Source organism: Telopea speciosissima, chromosome 11 (genome assembly GCF_018873765.1).
Source record: "Telopea speciosissima isolate NSW1024214 ecotype Mountain lineage chromosome 11, Tspe_v1, whole genome shotgun sequence".
Lineage (NCBI taxonomy): Eukaryota > Viridiplantae > Streptophyta > Magnoliopsida > Proteales > Proteaceae > Telopea > Telopea speciosissima.
This window is the reverse complement of record NC_057926.1, coordinates 53,638,603-53,662,518: the sequence shown is the minus strand read 5'-3', so window position 1 is coordinate 53,662,518 and position 23,916 is coordinate 53,638,603. Positions and strand designations below refer to the sequence as shown.

The 23,916-nt window shown below is 39.6% G+C and overlaps 1 protein-coding gene across 3 annotated transcripts in view; it reads left to right on the top strand.

Annotated features, from left to right (window-relative positions):
* Positions 1-17,185, top strand: part of LOC122645753 (protease Do-like 7) — a 60,004-nt gene extending 42,819 nt beyond the window's left edge. For all 3 annotated transcript variants that reach the window (XM_043839106.1, XM_043839105.1, XM_043839104.1), the window contains 4 exons: positions 10,731-10,946; positions 11,159-11,316; positions 12,166-12,277; positions 16,902-17,185. In XM_043839106.1, coding sequence (XP_043695041.1) covers positions 10,731-10,946; positions 11,159-11,316; positions 12,166-12,277; positions 16,902-17,078 — 663 coding nt within the window. In that variant the 3' untranslated portion in view covers positions 17,079-17,185. The remainder of the gene's footprint in view (positions 1-10,730; positions 10,947-11,158; positions 11,317-12,165; positions 12,278-16,901) is intronic.
* The last annotated feature ends 6,731 nt before the right edge of the window (positions 17,186-23,916 follow it).

The following is a 23,916-nucleotide window of genomic DNA, read 5'->3' as shown; positions in this document are numbered from 1 at the left end:
GTGGGCTTGTCTTAGCCTTCCCCTTAGATTGTAGTTGGCCTTTGGGCCCTTTAGTAGGACAGACCCCAAAAAAAAAAAAAAAACCTTCTGTTTTACTACAAACTCCCACTTACATCCAACAGGTCTTTTCCCTGGTGGAAGAACAATAAGATCCCAGGGTTCATTTTTCTTTAAGGCTTCCATTTCTTCCATCATTACTGCTTTCCAATTTCCATCTGATAGAGCTTCTTGCCAATTTTGAGGAATACGAACAAAAGAAAGAGACGACACAGATGCCCAAAATGATGGAGAAAAGGAGTCATAGGAAACAACATGGGAGATAGGGTGTTGAGCACAAGCCCTAACACCTTTGCGAACAGCAATAGGTAGCTCAAGAGAAGAAGTCTTACCAGGTGGAGAAGTAGGTTCTGGATTTGGGTTTGGCTACTGGATGGGTACTGGTGCTGTAGTGGATTGAAGCTGCTTATGTCTGGTACGACTCTTTTTATAGATCTTCAAATTTGAATCATCAATCCTCCTCTGAAAATCACTAATGGTTTTCTGGACTGAAGTGAGCTCCCCCTGAATAGGAATTTCATTGTTATTATTATCTTTAGTCTCTCCCTGTATAGGAACATCTCCCCCTGAAGTAGAGGAAGGAACAAAAGCAGGAGGAGCGGGAACAAATTTATTATGCACATACTGAAATTGGGGGGGGGGGTTCTATGGTCTATCACATCTTCACTAAAACTCTTCCACTGAAGAGGTGGGGACGAATAATTTTAGAGGCTCTCATGAAAAATAAAATCCATACTTACCATAGTACGTCACGTAGGAGGATAATAACACTTGTACCCCTTTTGGGTGGCAGAGTATCCTAGAAAAATGCAGCGGAGGCCATGGGTTCAAGTTTACCAAGGGATCTAGTATCCCTAGCATAATAGACACAGCCAAACACTTTAGGTGGAGCGACAAAAGAAGAGGAGCCATATAACAGTTCAGCTAGGGACTTAGGGTCAAGGACCCGAGTAGGCAACCTATTAATCATATAGGCTGTAGTGAGGATAGCATCCCCCCAATAAGAAGAGGGAACATTTCGAGCAAACATAAGGGCTCTAGCCACCTCCAAGAGATGGCGATTTTTCTCTCAACCACACCATTTTGGGCTGGAATATCAACACAATTGGTTTGATGTATAATCCCATGGGCAGCAAGGTATTTTTGAAACTGACCTTCCATATAGTTGTCACCACATCAAGTCGTGGAAGGTCAGCGATATATCGACATGCCGCCAGCGTGCATGGCGAGCATGTCGACATGTTTAATTTTTATTTCTTATTTAATGTCATTTAGTATGCTATAATATATGTTCTATAACATCAAAATCAACATGAAAGGACTACACTACTACTAGTATACTATGCCACTATGGTTTAATTCATGAAAGTGTAACTAATATCCATTAGTGTATATGAAAGTATGAAAATTGAAAATATAGATTAACGTCATATCGACGATATGCCAACATATCGTAGGCCATGCGCCAGGCGCATGGAAGCCATATCGAACGATATATACATCCACCATGGCGAGCTCGAACCTCTCCGCCAGACGCCATGGCGACGCTTGATGACTCCTCAAAATTTTGAGAGTGGCATTAAACTGGTCTAAATCATCTTATGAAAGTGCTGAAAACATGAAAAAACCTCATTTTTTGTGTGCATCAGGTAGACCCAAGTGGTTCTTGAGTAACAATCTATTAAGGAGACAAACCACTGATAACCAGAAATAGAAACTTTGCAACTAGGATCCTACATATCAGTATGAACCAAATGAAAAAGGGTAGAAGATCTTTTATTAGAAATAGGATACGTTGAATGTGTCTGTTTGGCCAAGACACAAGCCTCACAAAAAAATTCTTCCTTATCACTGGTTTTAACCAATGCTGGAAATGAATGGGATAAAGTCCCTAAGGGGGGGTGTCCTAATCTAAAATGCCATTGATGCAATTCAGAGGAGGAGGAGGAGGAGGAGGAAGGTTGACACGATTGAGAAGGTAATGTTGTTAGAGGAAGGCGACCATCATCAAGCAGGTACAATCCACCATGCACTTTACCACATCCAATCGTTTGCCCTTGTTTCTAGTTTCTGAAAAACACAATGAGTGGGAAAAAAATTACTTTGCAATTTAGATCTTTAGTAAGACTACTAATAGACAGAAGATTAGTAGTAAAATTGGGAATATGTAATACGGAAGACAGTGTAATGAATGAGGAGCAACTAATGGAACCCTTTCCTGAAGCGGATGAGAGGGAACCATTAGCCACCTTGATTTTATCCTTGCCAGAAGTGGGAGGATATTTATGAAACAGGCTGGAGGAACCTGTAATATGGTCAGTGGCACTAGAGTCTATAATCCATGGAGTGGAGACAGCCAATGCACAATGACTAGAAAATGAAATACCTGAACGGGCAGAGTGGGAACCTGATGGAGTGGAAGAACCAGTAGGAAGAGATGTAGTAGAAGCAGCAGAAGCCTGTAACATATGCCTGAAAGCTTCTAATTCTTCTTGGGAGAGACCATGTTCAGAAGTGGGGGCTGTAGCTACACTTTTAGTGTGATTAGCCTTGTTTTTAGTTTTACCACGACTATGTTTGGCTTCAAAATCAGTAGGTTTCTCATGTAGTTTCCAGCAAGTAGCCTTAATGTGATATGGTTTGTTGCACTATTCACACTTAACAGGTTCCTTGGGGGAAGTAGTAGTTGTAGGAGAGCCATCAGTAATAGGAGCAGGGCTGGAACCAGCCTGTGGAGCAGACCTATCGACCTTGTAGATATGTTTTCTAAGCCTTGTAGCTTTGGGCTATTCCTATCTCAACTTGAACTTGGACTTTATGACCCAATTACCAAATCTAAACCTGGGAAGAAAGGACAACATAGGTTTTCTTTGAACACATCCTCGGATGGTGTTCACTTTCCCAGGATATATTCCTGTGAAAAAAGGTAAAGAGGGTAGTTGGGTGAAGACTGCACCAAATTTTAGGATTCCTTCTCACTGCGGCATGGAGGAATCGCATCCTAATAAGATTCCAATCTTGTTATTCCTCGCTAATGAGACAAACTATGAAATTTAATACCCTCTCCGCCCCCAACAACAACAACAACAAAAGAAAAAAAAAAAAAAAAAAAAAAAAAAAAGAAGAGAAATTCCCGAGACAAAGCTGACTATGAGGTGGTGTTGGATTTAGCTTGCTAAGATGATATTATGAAAGGGTTTCTGGACTAAAGTTAATTTTCCCAGTTCGGCCACCCATGCGTATATGTTCCTCCAAAATGTGTGCCAAAATTAACCACGGTATCCCAAATGACAGGTATGCTGTCATAAAATTTGTGAGGTGGTGTTGGAAATGGCAGAAGCTTTTCACAACTCCCTTGTCCTTCACTTGCTATGGAGAGTGTTTGAGGATATCCTTTTGCCTATCCATCATCAGAAGTTGAGGTAATACATTTGTTAAGAGCATAATAAATTATTGGGTCAGAAAATTCTTTTAAATACTGTTGAGGTGTTGTCTGGAGAATATGGGTTTTAAGAGGATGTAAAGGCAACACTCTTTTGTTATAGAAATTGTGTTCCAGTTAGTTATATGAGTTTGCATTAGAGGAGGTTCATCTTCATTTGGTTCAACAAAAGGCCAACTACTGCCACCTGCCCAGCGCATTTGTTAATGACTCTGCTTGTCGAAGCAGGAGGCCAATTGCATGTCTCGTGTTTGAGACTTCCCACCCCCTCCCCACTAGTTGGCCTATGGGCCCTCGATAGGACTGGACCAAAAAAAAAAGGCCAACTTGCAAGTGTCCGTACCAAATTTATAATCCATCAGCTCCTCTTGTAGATGTGGTGCGGTTTTACCTCTGCGTGGGATTCTTGTCCTCCTTGAACTGGACCATTATTTTATTCGAAATTGATGTTTCCTTTATAGTAGTTTAGTCATTTTCTGCACTTCCATTTATTATTTTGGTTGGGTTTGTTAGTGGTGAGTTTGAATTGAGTCAGTAGCTTAAAATTTGAAAGGTGCGGAGAAAGTATTTCTCCGCCAAACTGTTTCCATTCTCCTTTACACCTTTTATTCTCTTCTTTCCACTTTTGCGACAGATTTTGTCTGCTCCAATCAAGTACTTCTCTATATCTGTACATGTATCGATGTGTCATACTGAAACAAGAATATGACATTTTTTTAATCAACCCAACAAACTGGTGTAGAATTCTTCTATATATGGTGATTGAAAGCAGAGTTAAAATTTGTTGGAACAATTATAATATAGATCGTTGCTCTCTTGTGTTTTCAGCATAGTGCAATGTGCTAGCATGTAAAGCAATGTGTACTGTTCAGATAATTGTAATCTTTTATATGATAGTGTTAGAGTGTATGTACTAGGGGTAGTTTAGTACATGTCTATGTCATATGTCACTAGAGTTGTATTTTTAACTTTTATTTCTGTCTCTCTTTTACCTCCCTGGGGAGGTCCTTGTAATTCCTTAAGAATGGTTTAATGAAGTAAATGGATGTTTGGAGAAGCAACTCTAACATTCCACGATTCTCTCCAACTATCTTCTTCTTCTCCTTCATGCTGTAAACCCTTCCTTCATTACTAGGATCAATCATCTATAAATCTTAACTTGGTATCAGAGCTTCAAGGTCCTCTGGTTTGAGAGTCGGCTAGGGTCAGCCTTGTTTCTTTTACCTCTCTTTGGAACCCTTCTTCCCTTTAGGGTTCCATTAAGGGCTGTACAATGTGAAGCAATACATCCCTTTAGAGTTCCATTCTTTGATTCAATATCGAATGGAGGGACTGCAGATACTAATGAAGAAGAGTTGAAACTCCAGCAGCTGCACCATTGTTACCGCCAGCTTCTGCAATTTTTTTTGTTTCTCCCTCATCTCTCAACCTTTTGGGATGAGGTTTGGCGCATTTGGATCGTCTAGGGGTGTCCTTTCAACCCCTTCAACAGTCGGTTGAAGAGAGAAGCAGCTCGAGGAGTGCTGCTCCAAAGATTGCTGCCCAGTTTTTTCCGCCAGTTGTTTTCTCTTCTCTGTTCGATTCTGCCTGTTGGCAGCTTGGTTTGCTTTGGGGCTGGGACCTTTTGAGTTGCCTTGAGGTCCTCTTTAAGGCTCCAAAGATCTCGATTGGTACATGAAGCAGGTTTGAGAGCTTTATTCTCATCCACGATACTGCCAGCAGGGTATTTTCTCTTCCTTTTTTTTCTGTTGAAGACCTTCAGACTGTGCTATCTTGTGTGGTTCTTAACTACTGTGAGTGGCAGATTTCATTAGTGTTATGGCCTTGGATGATATGTGCTGCTGTTGTTTGGTTTGTGGAAGCATTTAGTTTGTGTTTTTTCATCAAGTGTATGCTCTTGGCTTGCCTGTTGCTTGCTGTTCTCCTTGTTGTGGTTGGGTTGAGGTGTCTCCCCATTTATACAAGGCTTTATTTTGCATTCCCCTGAGTTGTTTGGCAGTATGTCTACGGTGTCTAGGGCTGATTCTAAGGTCAGTGGACCAATTCCGGCCAGTGGTGTCTCAACTATGGCTCCCTTTGACAATCCCAACACCCAAATATCTGTCGTGAAATTGGACAATACCAACTACTTGGATTGGTCCCGTTCTGTGAAGTTGTCTCTACGTAGTAGGGGGAAGTGGGGACACATTACTGGGTCTATCAAGGCTCTTGCTACAACTGATGCAGGCTATGTCAAGTGGGAGACTGAGAACTCCACTGTCATGACTTGGTTGATATTCTCCATGAAACCTGAGATAGGTAGGAGGTTTATGAGTAAGGAGACTGCGAAAGATATCTGGGATAGTGCCTCCAAGATTTATGATAGAGTTGGTGTTGCAACTAAAATGTATCAAATTCTTAAAAAAATCATCCATATGAAACAGGGTGATAGGAGCATATCTAATTACTACAACACTGTTATCAGCTTGTGGGAGGAGTATGATCACTATAACAATATCCACCTGTCCAATTCTGAGGATGAGGCAATGGTCTACAGGAACTGTGAAAAGGAAAGAGTCCTTATTTTGCTGGGTGGTCTTAACCCATAATATGAGCCTCTTTGCTTGCAAATCCTAGGGAGATCTCCCTTTCCATCTCTGGATGACGTGTGCAGCTACTTGCAGAGTGAGGAAACCAGGAGAACAACTATGGGTATTACACCATCAACAGAGAGATCTGCTCTTGTTTCTAGTTCCCACAGAGATTGGAAAAGTGGGGGAAGAGGCCAAGGGCCAACTTGTGGAGATCACCGTGAGAGGTTCAAATGTGATCACTGTGGCAAGCTGGGACACACCAAGGACAGGTGTTGGAATCTTCATGGGCAGCCCCCTGGTATGCGTGGTGGTTCCTCTAGTGCCCGTAGAGGCAAGCGAGGGGGAGCTAGGGCTCACTCTGTGACATCTGAGTCTGAGACATCTGGACCCCAGCCTGCTCCTGATTCCCTTTCACAGGATGACATTGCTGCCCTCCACCGGCTGATGTCTCACCTTGAAGGGTCAACTACTGGTGCTACCTCTGGAGGGTCAACTACTTCTGCCTCAGCTCTGCAGGTCTCGTTTGCTCCTTCTACTGCACCCACCTGGATTATTGACTCTGGAGCCTCTGCTTACATGACTGGTATGTCACAAAATTATGATTCCTACTCCATTTGCTCTGACCTGGACAAGGTAAGGGTTGTTGATGGTTCCCTTTCTTTTGTCTCTGGTAAGGGTAATGTGCGAGTTACTCCCTCTATTTTCCTTGAGTCTGTCCTTCATATTCCTGATTTTGCTACTAACCTATTATCAGTGAGTCACCTAACCAAATCCTTAAATTGTTGTGCCACTTTCTTTCCTTCTTATTGTGTTTTTCAGGATTTGGAGACAAAGAGGGTTATTGGCTATGGGACTGAAAAAGGAGGACTCTACCTTCTTGAACCACAGTTACTTGCTCAATTTACTGCTTCAGCTTATGTTTGTGGTCGGAGTGACCATAGTACTTTGGAGTCTGTAATGCTTTGGCATTAACGTTTGGGTCATCTCTATTTTTTTTTATGAGGAGACAGTTACCCACTTGTTTACTTCTTTTCCTTCCTCTTATGTTTTTCAGTGTGAATCTTGTGTTTTTGCTAAACATTGTCGCACATCTTATCTTTATCGTGGTAATAGATCTACTGCACATTTTTCTCTTGTTTATACTGATGTTTGGGGGCCTTCTCCTGCTACTTCTTTATCTGGATTTTTTTATTTTGTTTCATTTGTGGATGACTATTCTAGGTCTACTTAGACTGTTTTGTTGAAACAAAAGAGTAATGTTTGTGCTTTTAAGGATTTCTTGTCAACTTATCCATACTCAGTTTGGTACTCGAATCCAAAATGTTAGGTCTGATAAGGGGGGTGAGTACATGTATGGGGGGATCCAACAGTTCTTTACTGATAATGGCATCATCCATTAATTGGCTTGTGTTGACACCCCCCCCCCAGCAAAATGGGGTAGTTGAGCAAAAAAACCGCCATTTGCTGGAAATCACCGAGGGTCTTCTCTTTGGCATGCATGTGTGTAAGACCTTCTGGTCTGATGCACTTCTTACCGCTGCCTTTCTTATTAACCGGATGCCAACTCCAGTTCTTGGCTCCAAATCCCCTTGGCTTTTCTTTCTCCTCAATCCTCAGTTTTCTCCTTGCCTCCAAAAGTCTTTGGTTATGTTTGTTATGTTCATGTCAACAAATCAGCCCGCACCAAGCTTGATCCGAAAGCTCTCAAGTGTATCTTCTTGGGCTACTCTGATTTAACCAAAGGGTATAAGTGCTACCATCCTCCTTCCCGAAGGCGACTTCTCTCTAAAGATGTCACCTTCTGTGAATCTATTCCTTACTTTTCTTCCCCTCACCATCCTGTTCAGGGGGAGAGTACTAGTGAACAGGATGCTGATGTCATTCCTTTTCTATTTCCCTTGCCTACCTCCACTTCCCCATTCCTATTTGATATTGGAAAGTACAAAGAAGTGGATGTTGTTGATGATGCTGATGCTGATGGTATTGTTGATATTGATGCTAGTAGTGGTGGTGATGCTAGCAAAAAAAAAGAATACAAGGGCATAAGATTCAAGGAAGATGGTGTATTCACAAGAGGTGAATGCTTGTTGAAGGGAAAAGGAAAGCAACTGTGGTATAAGCAACCCTACCAAAACCCCTCTTTGGATCTACATCCTCAGTCTTATCCTCCTCAGTCAGGTAATTCTTCTCCTTCTGAATTAGATCTTCCCATTGCTATGAGAAAGGGGAAGAGAGCCTGTACTAACCCCATAGCCTAGTTTGTTTCCTATGACTCTATTTCTCCTATAGGTATTGCCTTTTCCACTGCCCTTGAGTCTTCTTCCATTCCCAAAAATGTCACAGAGGCCTTATCCGATCCAAAATGGATGCAAACAATGTCTGAGGAAACGGTGGCTCTGGAGAAGAACAATACTTGGACACTATTTGATCTTCCTCGGGGGAGAACTTCAGTTGAATGCAGATGGGTTTATACAATCAAGTATAGATCCGATGGTACAGTGGAAAGATACAAAGCTAGGTTGGTTACAAAAGGATATAGTCAGGTGTACGGCATTGACTACCAGGAGACTTTTGCCCCTATAACCAAGCATAACTCAATCAAGGTTCTTCTTTCAGTGGCTGCCAATGTACCAATTAGATGTGAAGAATGCATTTCTTCATGGAGATTTAGCAGAAGAAGTGTACATGCAGCCTCCACCTGGTTTTCAGTGTCCCTTAGCTGAAGGGAAAGTATGTCTCTTGAAGAAAGCTCTCTATGGCCTCAAGCAGTCTCCTAAGGCCTGGTTTGAGAGATTTAGACAAGTCATCCTGAAGAATGGGTATTATCAGAGTCAAGCTGACCACACCTTGTTTATCAAGAGAGGTAATGCTACAGTTACAACTCTCATTGTCTATGTTGATGACATTGTGATAACTGGGAATGATGTTGCAGAGATAAACAACTTGAAGTCTTATCTGGCTTGACAGTTTGAGATCAAAGATCTTGGACTCTTGAAATACTCCTTGGGTATTGAAGTATCTAGATCAAGGAAAGGAATCAACATTTGCCAAAGGAAATTTGTCTTGGATCTTTTGAAAGAGACAAGCATGATAGGGTGCAAATTAGCAACTTCTTTTATTGATTTGAATCATAAGCTTGGTGATGAATGTGGTTCTTCTCTTATAGATGCAAGCAAGTACCAAAGATTAGTTTGGAAATTAATCTATCTCTCCTTGACTCGACCAGACATCTCTTATGCAGTTGGAGTGGTGAGTCAGTTCATGCATGCTCCCAGGAGTGGACATCTGGATGCGGTGTATCGCATCATTAGATGCTTGAAATCGTGTCCAGGAAAAGGCCTTCTATTTGTCGGGATGACCATTTGCAGATTGAAGGCTACACAGATGCTGATTGGGCTGGTTCAGTCTCTGATAGGAGATCTACTTCTGGGTACTGTACCTTTGTGGGTGGTAATCTAGTTACCTGGAGGAGCAAGAAACAACCAGTTGTAGCTAGATCTAGCGCTGAGGATGAGTTTAGGGCCATGGCTCATGGAGTATGTGAGCTTATATGGCTAAAAAGACTTCTTCAAGACTTGAGTTTTGAAACTGAAGGGCCAATGAGACTTTATTACGACAACAAAACTGCTATAAGCATTGCCCATAATCCGGTTCAGCATGATCGAACCAAACATATTGAGGTTGATCGACACTTCATCAAAGAGAAGCTGGATTCTGGGTGCATTTGTACTCGCTTTGTGAAGACAGGTGATCAAGTAGCAGATATCTTCACCAAGGGTCTCATTCTTGGTCTATTTAGTACCTTATTGTCCAAGCTGGGAATGTATGACATTTATTCTCTAGCTTGAGGGGGAGTGTTAGAGTGTATGTACTAGAGGTACTTTAGTAAATGTCTATGTCATATGTCACTAGAGTTGTATTTTTAACTTTTATTTCTGTTTCTCTTTTACCTCCCTAGGGAGGTCCTTGTAATTCCTTAAGAATGGTTTAATGAAGTAAATGGATGTTAGGAGAAGCAACTCCTAACATTCCACGATTCTCTCCAACCATCTTCTTCTTCCTCTCTTCTTCTCTCTTCTTCTTCTTCTCCTTCGTGCTGTAAACCCTTCCTTCATTACTAGGATCAATCATCTATAAATCTTAACTGATAGTTCACATTTTATCAGAGTAAGCCCCTCTCCCCCCCCCCAAAAAAAAAAAATTTTCTTCAACTGCAAACATATGATGGTTAGATTAATAATGGGTGCAATTTGTTGTCACCAAAGTGGTGAACTAAGAGGTTGTAACCTTCTTTTAATTGCCCCTTGTCTTATTCTCAATAGTTATTTAATGCACGGGTAAGAAAGGATTTTCAAAAAGTTGAAAGTTATTTAATACAGTATTTATGTGGAATGACAGGATTTACCCTCATTGGGGGAAACAAATTTATTATCTTAAAAGGGCAAAAAATCAAGGTTACAACTTCCTAGTTCACAACTTTGGTTACAATAAGATTTTCCTATTAATAATATTTTTAGAGCTTGACAATTTATTAATGCCTTTGCTTCCTGGAACAACTTTTTGGACATTGTATTGATGTAATGCTCGTTTTTATATGTTTTCTGTTATTGTTGTAAAAAAATTTCTTAACTAATCATTATTGAGTTTATCTGTCGCAGGATCTAGTCAGGAAAGATCCAATAAGGCGACAAGTTTTACGTGTGAAAGGTTGCTTGGCTGGATCAAAAGCTGAGCAAGTACTAGAACAAGGTGACATGCTTCTGGCAATCAACAAAGAGCCTATAACATGCTTCCGTGACATAGAATATGCTTGTGAAGAGTTAGACAAATATGGTGACAATGGAGGGATACTTAATATGACTATTTTTCGGCAGGTATGGCAAAGTAGTTTCTCCTCTCTTCTCCCCCCTCCCCCCCCCCTCCCCCCTCCCCCCAACCCCACCCAAGAAAAAGATCTCTTTTAATCCTCTTGATACATAATGGAGCTTTTGTAGTTCATTTGGTGTGCTCCTTATGCATGGACAAGTGAGGCAAGAATATTTCATGGATTCATCCTTCATTTTCTTTATTTTGCACACTCTGGCAGGGAAAAGAAATTGAACTTGTGGTCGGAACAGATATCAGGGATGGCAATGGTACCACACGGATGGTGAATTGGTGTGGATGTATCATTCAAGATCCTCACTCAGCAGTGCGTGCCCTTGGGTTTCTTCCTGAAGAGGGGCATGGTGTGTATGTGGCAAGGTGAAATTATTTCGTTACTCAGATATCATGTTCTAATAAGTTACCAAAGACTTAACAGCTAAAAACTAGAATGGAAGTTATGATGGATTGGAATCTTGTTTGTTGGAGGATGCACAACCAGGAATGTCAGCAAGCCAGTTAGTGTCAGTAGCATAGCTTGAACTTTCAACTAGGTTAATTATCTACATGAGCCAGACTCGATTATGTTTGTATCTAGTCTCTAGGTTTTGTGGGTTTTGGTTGAGCGGAGTCCTTACCATGCAATAGTCTCATCAGCAGCCTGATCTATGATCAAGCTTCATAAATTTGAGTCATTTGACATAAGCAGGGTAATGCTCAGTTCAATGACAAATGTAAGCAAATTTCCTCTCATAGAAATGAGAAGAATCATCTTGAACTCTGTTAAGTTGTCTACTTTTACAATAGGGGTATGGTTATCAAATCCCCGACGGTACTTTATTGCTATTGGGTTTAATTGGTTGATCACGATAGGGAGGCGTGTCCCTGTCGTGGTTTATGTGTAGTCTTAGTGATAGGAGGTGTTTTACTTATACATTGTTTCCTTGTAATTAGATGTGTACTCTTAGTAGGTTTCCTCCTAAGAGTCTGCTTTCTGGTTTGTAAATAAAGGAGGAATACCCTGATAGGAAGAACAAAATCCTATCATGGCATATTGGTCTCTCTTCTCTTCTGTTGCTCTCTCTCTCTGTGCCTTACTTATTTTACAAAAAATAAGTTTGGATAGTAACTGAGAGTTGAGAATAAATTTTTTTATATTTTCTAAGCATGAATTTATTGTCTATGGACTTCATAGATAGACAAATTGGTGACAGTTTATCTTATCTACAGATGGTGTCATGGGAGTCCAGTCCAGAGATATGGTCTATATGCTCTACAGTGGATAGTTGACGTCAATGGGAAACCCACTCCTGATTTGGAAGCCTTTGTTGACGTGGTAAAGGTATGTATACCCTTGATTGTTGGTTCTTTTTTTGTGATTGACTATTCTAACCAATTGGTTTCTTTCACTTTTGCTAAATATTGTGTTTTATGATCTATAACGTAGAATTTTATTTTTAACTTTAGGGAATCCAGTTCCCCCATAACAGGACTGTTGACTTAGTTACCTTCTAGGATATTGGCAGCATTTGGTGATGATCTGTAATGATGTTAATTGCGTACTTGATTAATCAGTATTTCGGGGGTTGGAGAGGGGGAGAATTTGCAACAGAACAAGGTGTAAAGTATCCCTTTCTGTACATTGCATTTATCTTTTAATCCTCTCTATGCCATCTGTACATACGAATGACATACTTGTCATTGATGAATTAATGACCTTATCAGAAATGTGATTAAAGAGAAGCTTGTGAGAGATTAATTGTGATATGCATGATGCATCTGAAAGTTAGAAAATGACAACAGACAGTTCCACCTTTATATGCTGTTGAAAATAATAGTTGATGTTCTGTTCCTGCCTACAAAGTTTAGATGGAAAAGGAGAATACAAAGAAAGGAAAAGAATATTTGGATGTTTAAACCAATCTGAAGAGAATTTGCTGGGCTGCATTCTCCTGTTATTTCATCACTTGAGGCCCCAAGTACTATGTACCTCGGTGCCTCGCAAACCATCTTTCTTATGAAGTCAAGCCCACCCATTAGCAATAAGGCTTTAGCCGTCAAAAAGGTCAGTAGACAGTGTCTTCCAGTAGATACTGATAGAGAAGACTTTGGCTTCTTAAGGGTAAATGGATAGCCATTCCATGTAGGTCTCTACATTTCCATTCCATGAAGCAAATTGCATTTGCCAATCCTATTTGAGAGTCACAAGGGAAGGATTCAGATCACCGGAAGGTTGCACAGTTTTCTTTATGTGTGACGTTGTCTCTCAAGTATCATGTGGTGCTTGAGGAAAACAAGGGGAACACTGCTCGGGCGTCCTTTTCGATTACCTACCCATTGGCCGGTGAGAGTGAAATTGGAGGAGATGTTAGAGGTGGTGGTGCCATCCTGCTTTTGCTATACTTCCCTACGTGGTGCACCCTTTTTGCGCCATGTGAGAGGTTTTTATGGTCAAGTTGAATGTTGGGGTGGAGGGGGAATTAGCCATGTGTCTAAGTTCGGGTCTCATGTAATGACTTTTATTGGCAGTTAGAAGCATGGTGGCACGCGGCTGTTGTCAACTTGCTTAGTACCAAGCAACTGATTAATCGCCTGATTCCCTTTTGTTAGAAATTGTTTTGGAAAAATGCAGATTTGGCTTTACTTTGTTTATTGAAAGGTATTGCTTTGTCAAGTGAATCGAATGAAGAGTGGGAAGATGGATGGGAGCTCTCAATGAAATGGAGATGGTTTAGTGGTGCTGAAGGATGGGACACTTGGAGTCCTACATCAATACAATTTGTAGCACTAAGTAACATAACACTACATACTTCTGGCAAGCGACTCGGATGGAGAGTGAAAGATGAAAGGGGGATCTCGATGAGATGGAGAGAGTTTACTGGTACTATAAGGATAGGGACACTTGTCAGTGACTCGACTCCCTGGTAGGAGTTGAGTCAACATGTCGATTCATTATACATAGTCAACTCAGCGAGTCAAAGGAGACTGGTCCGAGTTGGAGCCATTCTAATTAAACAACAAATTTGGAAAATTGTCGGAACTTGAACCTTTGCTGCCTTGAAAAATAAGAGGTCTGTATGCTACTCCACCAACTTAGTTATTCAATGTGATATGAAGTCTTATATTTCAGTAAAAACAAACTCTGTATCTCGAAAGAAAAACAAGGAAAGAGACTTGAACCCTGGCCTCATTTCGAGCTAGAAAGTATAACATATCTCCATTGCGCTAATTAAAATACAGTATTAGATTTTTATTAACTTTATTAATAAAAATCCCTAATGTAACGACTCTCCAGGTCTACTTTTTGACTCCCAAGTACATTCGACTCCCTGAGGGCCCCGAATTGAGTAACAAGCTTGGTTTGTAGCGCTAAGCAACATAAAAGTCAAGAACACTACTTGTAGACCCATGTACCTTTTGTTCAGTAACCAAAGAAAATATTTGTAACGAATCTCAGGTTTAGAGCTACTGCATCCTAGAGGTTTGAATTTAGGGTAGCCATACTATATGGAACTCACACAATGAAATGGCTTCATTTTAAGGGCTAGAGTTTGATCTGAAATGTGCAGTTTTTGATCTCTTCATTGTTGGGTTTGGTGGCTTTTATCTAGACCGGTTGAAGGTTCGGTTCAATGGTCTAGATGGGCTAATGGAGAAGGTAGAGAATTTGTTGGTGTTGGGCCATGATGGGTCCAAGTCTATGTGTGCAAGTGCCATATGAGTGGGCACTTGGGGATGTGTGTGTGTAGTGGATTTTCTCTACCATGAGAAGAAGAAAGAGAATATGTGGATGCTTGCAAGGATGGGTCTTCCAAGTAAGTGCAAGAGGTGGAGTCTTCCAAGTGTTGGAGGTTTCCAATGAGGTGGAGTCTTCCAAGGAGGTGAAGACTTCAAGTGGAGGAGTTGGGTCTTCAACTATGTTGGAACTTCCAAGAAAGTGGAAGTGGTTTTGGTGGTTGAAGTATTATGCTTGGTGGAGTCTTCCAAGAGTCTCTTTGGAAGAAGTATGAGTGAGCTTTCTCTAAGCAGAGAGAAAGTCAAATCTTGTTGAACAAGCATTAAGGAGAGAGAAAATGAGTCTTGCTCAACAAGGTAGAAGAGGAGAGAGAGTTAGTGGGTTTTCTCTAAGGAGAGAGAAAACCATTAAGTTGTGATGAGCCTTATAAAAGAGAGATGTCTCTTCCAAAGTGAGGCTAGTGTTGATCCAAGTGAAGAGCCAAAATGTGAGGATCCAAGTGAGAGTCCAAGAGGTACAATGTTGGTGCAACATGTGTACAAGGACTACGCAAGGAGCCAAGGTAAAAGTGGGTTGAGTGAATGGGAGATGAGAGTAGGGTGTACATGGGTGCCTGGGTTTGGGTGTCAAATCACGAGGGTTGTATTATTGTCTCTTCTCTTGATTCATAGTGAAATTGGATCATACTTCGTGGATGTAGGCGGTTTTGCTGAACCACGTAAGTCTCTTGTCTCTTGTGTGATTGTTTTATTTTTCTTTTCTTTTATTTGTTCTAGTTGATCTTGCGCATACCGGTTTCGTGCATTGCTCACATCGCAAAGAGAAAGTTGTTTTCACAATCCCAACCTTCATCACTGAGATCTCTCACTTGAAGAGGATTATGTTGAAGCACATGGCAATATTTGGCTCACAATTAGCGGCCATGTGCAAAATAAGTTCCATAATGTAGGTGCTGTTGGAAAATATTGCATTATTGCCTGCTAGAAGTAGTTTGCATATTTATTGTTCTTAGCAAATGTTATAGTGAGATTTTCATATTAGAGGTGGTTCAAACAGTGGACGAACTTCAATTCTATCATTGTGAAAAAGTAGTTTGCTAGTGTGAAAAGGAAAGAGTTTGAATTTAGAGGTTAGTCCGGAGTGCTGTGTGATCGATGTATTCCTTTAAAGGTCAGAGGAAAGTTCTATAGGACTGTTGTACAACTGGCTATGATGTACGGGGCAGAATGCTGGGCAGTTAAGAAGTGTCATATTGATAAACTATGTGTAACAGAGATGAGGATGTTAACATGGATGTGTGGAAAAACAAGGAAGGATAAAGTACGGAATGATCATATTAGAGCGGACTAGGGAGTCACCCCAATTAGTGACAAGCTCCGAGAGAGTCGTCTTAGGTGGTATGGTCATCTTCAACGGAGGCCTAGAGACGCCCCAGTAAGGAGTGATATAATTCCGATTGAAGGAGCTAAAAGAGCTAGGGACATGCATATAATGACCATAGGAGAAGTGGTGAGGAAGGACATGCATAGTATAGGGCTTGTACCAATTATGACCTCAGATAGAGCCTATTGGAGGGCAAGGATCCATGTAGCAGACCCCATTTAGCTGAGATTCTCCTGATGTGTTGGTTGTGCCTCTTTCCTCTTACTATCTTTAATCTTTCATATTGCATATTTCATTCTTCTATGTATTTCTTTTTTTTTTTTCTTTTTTTTTTTCATTTCTCATTTTCCATTTTTCATTGCTCTTCTCTTCCCCCATCCCTCTTTTCCCATTTTTCCTTCCCTTTTTTGGTTAGAACTAAGTTTTCCTGACTTTGTTTTGTTTTGATCCATGTAGCTGATCCCATTAAGTTTTTTTTTTTTTTTTTTGATGAAAGCCAACCCCATTAAGTTGGGATAAGGCTGAGTTTGTTGTTGTTGTTGTTGGTTCATTGGGGTAATTCATGGGAAGTGCAATATTGCATTTTAACCAATGGCAATGCTTGTTAATGATAGTATCTCCACTGTCTGGACTAAAATGGTCTCTTGGTTATACCATTTTCAAAACAAACCCTATGATTTTGTTGCTTTCCTTGGCTGTTGGTTATATGCCTAGTTGCTAATGGATGACATTCTTTACAATTCTCACATGATCAATTTGTGCTGTTTATTTTATCCTGGGTTTTTGCTGGATTTCTTTTTCATACCTTCAGATTTCCTCGTTTTAAATCTTCCATTTAAATTGACAGGGATTGGAACATGGGGAATTTGTCCGTGTAAAAACAGTCCACTTGAATGGGAAGCCTCGAGTACTAACTTTAAAGCAGGATCTGCATTACTGGCCTACATGGGAGCTAAGGTTTGACCCAGATACTGCTATGTGGCGTCGCCAAACAATCAAAGCGTTGGACTGCTCTCTAGCATGAATGAATCCATTATGAAGTTGCCCAAAGTTTTTTCATTGGAAAGAGGCACAATTTTCACCCTATAATGGTGACCTGGAGATGGCCCTTGCCAATTTATTTGACAAGAGGAACCAAGAGGAACCACCAGTTGTGCTGTCCTTTGAATCTATGCAAGGACTGAGTTGTAAAATCAACAGCCATACTTAGAACTATACATTACATAATGTGTTAAAGATCGACTGCTAGTTGCATGTTGTAAATGATATCCATTGTATGAGGGATTACGAAAAAAATTTCATTGTACCGATGACTATTAACCAAGGATGAATTAAAAATAAAATGTTGTTTCTCTGGACAAACATATATCGAGGAATAGAGAATTTTTAGTAATTATTATGAGTTTGTTTCTTTTGGTTGGTCCTCTAGTAATGGCATTTTCGTTGGAACACACCCCCACAGTACATGAGGTAATCGTTTGCATTACTGGTATGGCTGTGGTTTTTTTTTTTTTTTGGATGGAACAATAGTATGATGGCTGTGTTTGATATAGCTTTTCTTTGGAAAATGCTTCTCACACTTTTTAGTTTGTTAATTGTTAATGAATTATTCTTTTAGTATTTTGATATATATTTTTTTTTTGATGAAAGTGTAATCACACAAACCACACATTAATCCCAAAAGATTAACCCACTTTTAGGACCGTAGAATGGCGGATATATACAACACACACCACACTCACATGCCCGCTGTGGGACTAAACTCACACACCCCTTTTTCTTTTTCTTTTTTTTTTTTTTTATGAAAGTGTAATCACAAAAAAGCAGTGTAATAAAAGCAGTACTTTTGGGGTTAATATGGTGTATTAAAATTTAATGTAGCTGTTATCGCTCAGGTATTATTTGGAAAAACAGGCCAAGACCAAAAACTATACAACACATAGGAACCTATTTTTTGTTTGAAAAAAATTATATATAACAGTTTCTCTTTATCCATGGTGAAGAGAGAATATCTTCATCCATGGGATTTAACCCACTGATTGGACTTTAAAAAAAAGGTATTTCGGATCTTTCAATAATAAAGGGTAGAAGTTAATGATAATATTCACTCTTCCCATCATCCCAATAATCACCTCAGATGAAGAGATTCTCTTGAAAAAAATTAAAGGAAGAAGAGATATGGTTGAAATTTTTTTAAGTTGCCCCAAAGCGCAGCCAAGTATGTTAAGGTTCTTGATGTGGCGTCTTTTTTTTTATATATATAAATCAAGAGTAAATAAAAGTTTTTAAAATAATTTAAAAATGACTAATCATTATGTCAAAACTGTTATTGTTTGGTACAGTCTTCCAATACACATGTGAAATGATAAAATTCTATAATCTTTGAAAGAATAATTATATTCATTATGTCATAAACTACTATTTTACAACTTCTAATCCATCAAATTTGGTTATAACAATATTTTCGCTGTACACATTTATCTAGTGTTTTCTATTAAAGAAAAAAAAACCATTTTTTTTTTTTTAGGGATGATGTTCTATGCCCAGGAGTGCATGAGGCCGTAGGCTGCATCCAGACACATGGGGTGGGACAGCCACGTCATTTCGGTCATTCAGGGGGGTGGGTTGGTCATTTTGCCCACCCCATCTGTCTGGGTGCATCCTGTGCCCCCAGTGCAGATACCAGTTTCCCTTTTTTGTTTTTATTCAAAGGCATTGAAGAAAGTTCTGGCTCAACTTTTCAGGTTATTCCTAGGTAGATGCATGATTTGAACTTGTTTGCTTCTAATTTGCACAATAGTTTTTTGAACTGCATTATCTAAATGGTACCTCTGAACTAACATAGTTGTGCCATGTGAAAGGATGATGTGGTAAATTTAAACATCAGATATTTAGGAAATGGTGATATTACCCATGTGTCGAATTTCAGATTGAATGTACTTTAGTCATTCCATTTATTGACATGCACCCTTCTATATTCTTGGACTTTCAGTGGTTTATCATTCCACTAAACCAACTCCATTTTAGTTGAAACTAACATAGAGTGACATATTTTGGGTCTTCTTGTTCACAATTATTTTGCCATATGCACTACCTGCTATGTGGTATGTAGTTGTCCATTCCAGAGAAACTGGTTGTGTTCTTTTTTTTTTCCCAAAAAAAAAAAAAAAATCTTTTCGTACCTATTATGTTGCACATCATATATATCATTTTGTGAACCCTAGGCCAACCAATATATTAGAAGAATTTAATGCAAATAATCATATAGGTCATGTATTTGTAGAGTGTCATTTTACCTTAGAGTTAAGAATTTCTCAGCTTTCCAGGTAGTTTTATTATTGGCAATTAGAATGGCTAAGGTTTCTGCCCATTCATTAATGGCCTTATCATAGTCTTTGAAAGGTATATGGGTCAAGTCGAGATAAGTGCCTCCAGTTGCTAACCCATATTTGTACAAGTCATCCTTGCGGATGTTAATGTTTACTGATTCTATTTTAGTTGTTAAAACAATGTGATGCCTTCGACTATGATAGCTTTGAACATGTTTGGTGGGAGTCGAATCGATTTGCAGATTACTTTGGTTCTCATCCATCCAGAGATGAGAAGCTACTTGTCATATCATTTGATTTCTTGCATGATTTGTCAATTCTTGTATAAAATGATGCTGACTATGAGAAGGGACACTGAAACCTTCTCTCATAAAATGATCGCTTTGCCCCTATGTATGAAAACATCTGGGCATTCTTCATTGGTGTGTTTTCTATGTCGCTTGCTCAGAGAACCTTCTCCAATAATAGACTATATAGGGTGTTATTCATTATGGAAAATCAAAATCATCATCTTCACATCATGATGGCATGGTGGATACCTAACCCCAAAGGTGGACGAACTTGGATCTTGTGCAGCTGTGGCGGGAGCTGCACTGTGTAGCACCAAAACCCACCCTGAATACAAGGGGGAGGTGGTGTGGGGCCCAGGTGGGACCCCCTGTGAAATGACTACCTTACCCCATTTTTCTTATCGTTTAGTGGTGCTGCACAGGTGCAGCTCCCGCCACGACGGGATAAGATCCTTTTCCAAGGTAGGCCCACCCCGAGGTACAAAACCAAAGTCCTGAGAGCTAGGTAGTCAATTACAAAATTTTCAATTTAGTATGGTACTCATATAATTATAATTTTAGATGAAGCTAGGAGAGCCACTCAGCTCTTGGGCATGTGAATTGTAGCTTAGCTTTAGCATCATAGAATGACTAGTTCCTTGTCTTCTCTGCTGCCTGATAAAGTCATGGCTGGCGGTGTTTGAGATAAAATTGGTGATATATTAGAATTATTGATACTGATCCACATGTCCAAAGTTAGAAAAAGTTACAGTGAACGGCCACTCTTACCTCCTTGCTTCATTTAAGGCGCTATTGAGTTTACTTTAGTATGCATTTTCAGAATAGATTTTTTTGGGTATAAACTTCAAAGCAAGAAAATAAGTAGAATCAGATTTTAAAATGTGTTCTGAATCTAAAATCTATTCTAAGAATATTACACACCAAACACAGTAATAAAAAAAAAAAAAAAAAAAAAAAAAAAAAACCCTCTTTAAAATTCAAATATATAGTGGAGGTTAAATGAATAATTGACTACACAACCAACAAGATTAGGAGTATATTTAAAAGCAGATCAGTGCTGGAAGTCAACTATTTGACTCAATATAAAGAAGAGTTCAAAGTGGTTCCTATGGTGATCGAGAAATTAATTATCATTTGTAAACTACTAAGAAGCTGAGTTTGGTTAATTAGTTGAGTCTTATATAATAATCCCCTCCCTCTCTTAAACACACACACACAAATACACAAAATAGGTGGCGAGTCACATCTGAACACATGAAATCACATGACTTTGCTAACCGGCCAGTTACATGGCTGGCAATGGTAATTAGACAGTCAAGATGACCGGAAGGACCAGATCCAACATAGATACATGTCCACATCCCTACCACTCATCCCCTCCAATTCCTTGATCCTTAGGCTCGACACTTGGTAGATACAACATCCAATGGTACTAAATTTGAGAAAAACAACAAAAAAAAAAATTGACTCAATAGACTTTGAACCATTAGATGTCATGCCCATCGGCCGGTATCAACCTCTTAACCTCGAACTGCAAGCACTTGGGGATCAAGGAATTGGAAAAGATTTTAATCCCTTACCTGACCTGAGACACCAATGGATTCCCAATGGGGGTGGAAAGAACCAATTGAATTAACACATTTACTAAATAAGGGAGCCCGTGTTTTGCATTCATGAGTAGTGTACGGTTTCGTTCTTCTTTCTGTAACTGTTAAATGGTACACCATTAATATTTCCTTGGTCACTCTTAGATGGTCTCTCTTTCTCTCTCTAGATTCCTACCCCATATTCCCAAGAATATGAGAAGCAAAGAAAGAAGGGAGAGGGTTAGGTTTATGGAAGAGCACGAGATTCACAAAATCTCACATGAAAAATTAGTAGTTGCACTACTGGACAGCATACTCGGAGACTTTCTTTACTTAATTTGAAGCTTAAACCCTTAAAGATGAAATAATAATGAGTGTTGAGAATTTTGAGACATAGAGATGTAATTAATACTGAATCAGGTTCCTCTCCTCTGCGGGTATCTAACCCCACCCCATCCCACATCCGTTGGGGTTGGGTACTTGGGTCTACATAATTAATATTGGGTATGTATTTGTAATTGGATTGGGTTTTGGTTCAATTATATTATCGAGTATGATTACCACCGGTTGTTGAGCGTAGCGTGGACCTGCGCCTTGACACTGTCTGCGCACGAAATGATCATCACACACCTTGGAAAGGCGGAAAGGACCAGGGGTGTATGCCGATCATTTCGCACGCAGTTGTGTCTGGATGTAGGTACACATCGCTGCACGATCGATTAGCTTTCTTTCTCCCATAATTATAACTGATTGAGATTAAGGTTTTTTGATTCCCTATATATTCTCTGTATGGAAAAAACCCTAAATACAAATAAAAGATATATCACTTTGGTAGGTAGAAAGTGATCTAGAGAGTTTTCTCTAAGGTGGATGTAGGCATTCATACTAACCATGATAAATCCCCCGTGTTGTGTAATTATTTGTTTGATTTCTTTCTAGTGGTTGTGCATCTGTCCCCAGCAAAAATTGTTATTATTCACAATAGGATTTGCTATCATCCATGAAACGACTTCACAGGAAGCAATGGTAGAAAATTTCTAGGCTCAATTTTGGCAGTATTAAAACAAACAAGGATAAAGAATTTTGAATAACCCTTCTGCCCTTTAAAGTCCTTGAAAAAAGATGTCACAGGTCTTATCCAAACACATCACATGGATTGTGGGTGTGTTTTGAAGGCTATTCATTAGATTCTATAAAATTTGTGTATATATATTTTAGGACTAAGTTTCCCTCCATTCATAGGGACGGTTCACCTATCATCTTAAGGTTCACAAACCTTTCTTTGGGTTTTTGTATGTTCCAAAATACCCTCCTGATACTCTTTCCCATCCTCTCCCGCCTTGCAGTGATCCCATTCACCATGGGTGGAGAGAAACTCAATCCTATATTTTACTTTCATCAGGAGAGACATGAACTCCATAACTCATAGTATTGCCTACTTAGGGAGGTCCCTGTCCAGGACTTTCGGACCTATAACCTTCTTTCTTGCCTTTTGGACCTAATTCCTTCACTTGAATTAACTAATGAGTTTCACTTCAATAAGAACCTTGAGAGAAATTAATTACTTCAGCTTGTAAGGTCTGAAAGCAACAAGGCATGTGATGATGTAAAAGCATTGACTCAGAATTAAGAAATGGGATTAATGACATTAATTAAAGAAAGAAAATTACAACTTCTGAAAAGGGCTTCACAACTGAAAGATAGAGATGGCAATGAGGCAGGTTAAACGATAATCATAGCCCACAGAAGCTGGTGGTCTGGCTTTAGCTATCGTCTCAATATTGGTTTATTGTTTGATATGATTGATGCCTGATAGTGATATTCTTCTAACCTTCTTAACAGAAGTAAAAAACAGTGTGTTGGCTTAATTTGCTTGGACTCCAAGATACTATGTAATTAGTAGTAAAATGGGTAGGTAGAAAACTTGTCTTTTACAACCCTACCACTTATCTCTCTCCGTGTCTTCATTTATTGTAAGTTTGAACTTGAACTCATATGTATAGTCCTTAATTGAACGTTTTTTTGGAACCACACCTGCCTAAACCCTCCTTTTACAATGAAACAAGGTGGTAAGAGGCCAAATTAGATATTCCAATTACTTAGTTTGAATGCTCGGGTTCAAGTCTTGAGGGTGACCACTTTGTGCAAAAATGGTAAAAGTTAAGACTGACTCCAAACTCTAGGTTTAATTTGGGATCAAGATCGTCTCCAGGGAGCAGGGAATGTCTAGGGCGCTGCCAGCCGTTGGTTGTGCCACATACATCCCTAGGTGTGCATTGAGATATATGCGGTACACCTCAACCGCTAGATGCCCCCCTGACAGCACCCTGGGCGTAGAGACAAGCTAAATTCTTTAATTTGTACTCATAGTATGATTTTTTTTTGCTTTTTTTTTTTGTTTTGGGGGGGGGGGGGGAAGGTGTGTTAGAAAACTACTTTGAGTGCAATAATAAACAAAAATAAATCAACCCAATTTGAGGTTCATAGTTAATTTTAGTTTTAAAGAGATGATTACCTACAAATTGCCGAATCAACTAATCCTCATTATTGAAAGAAAAACCAATAAATAAAAATAAATTTTATTGGCCCCAATTTATGGGTCAATAAGATATTGGTTCTTTTAAAAACAATGAATAAGAGTGAGTTTAATGAGCACA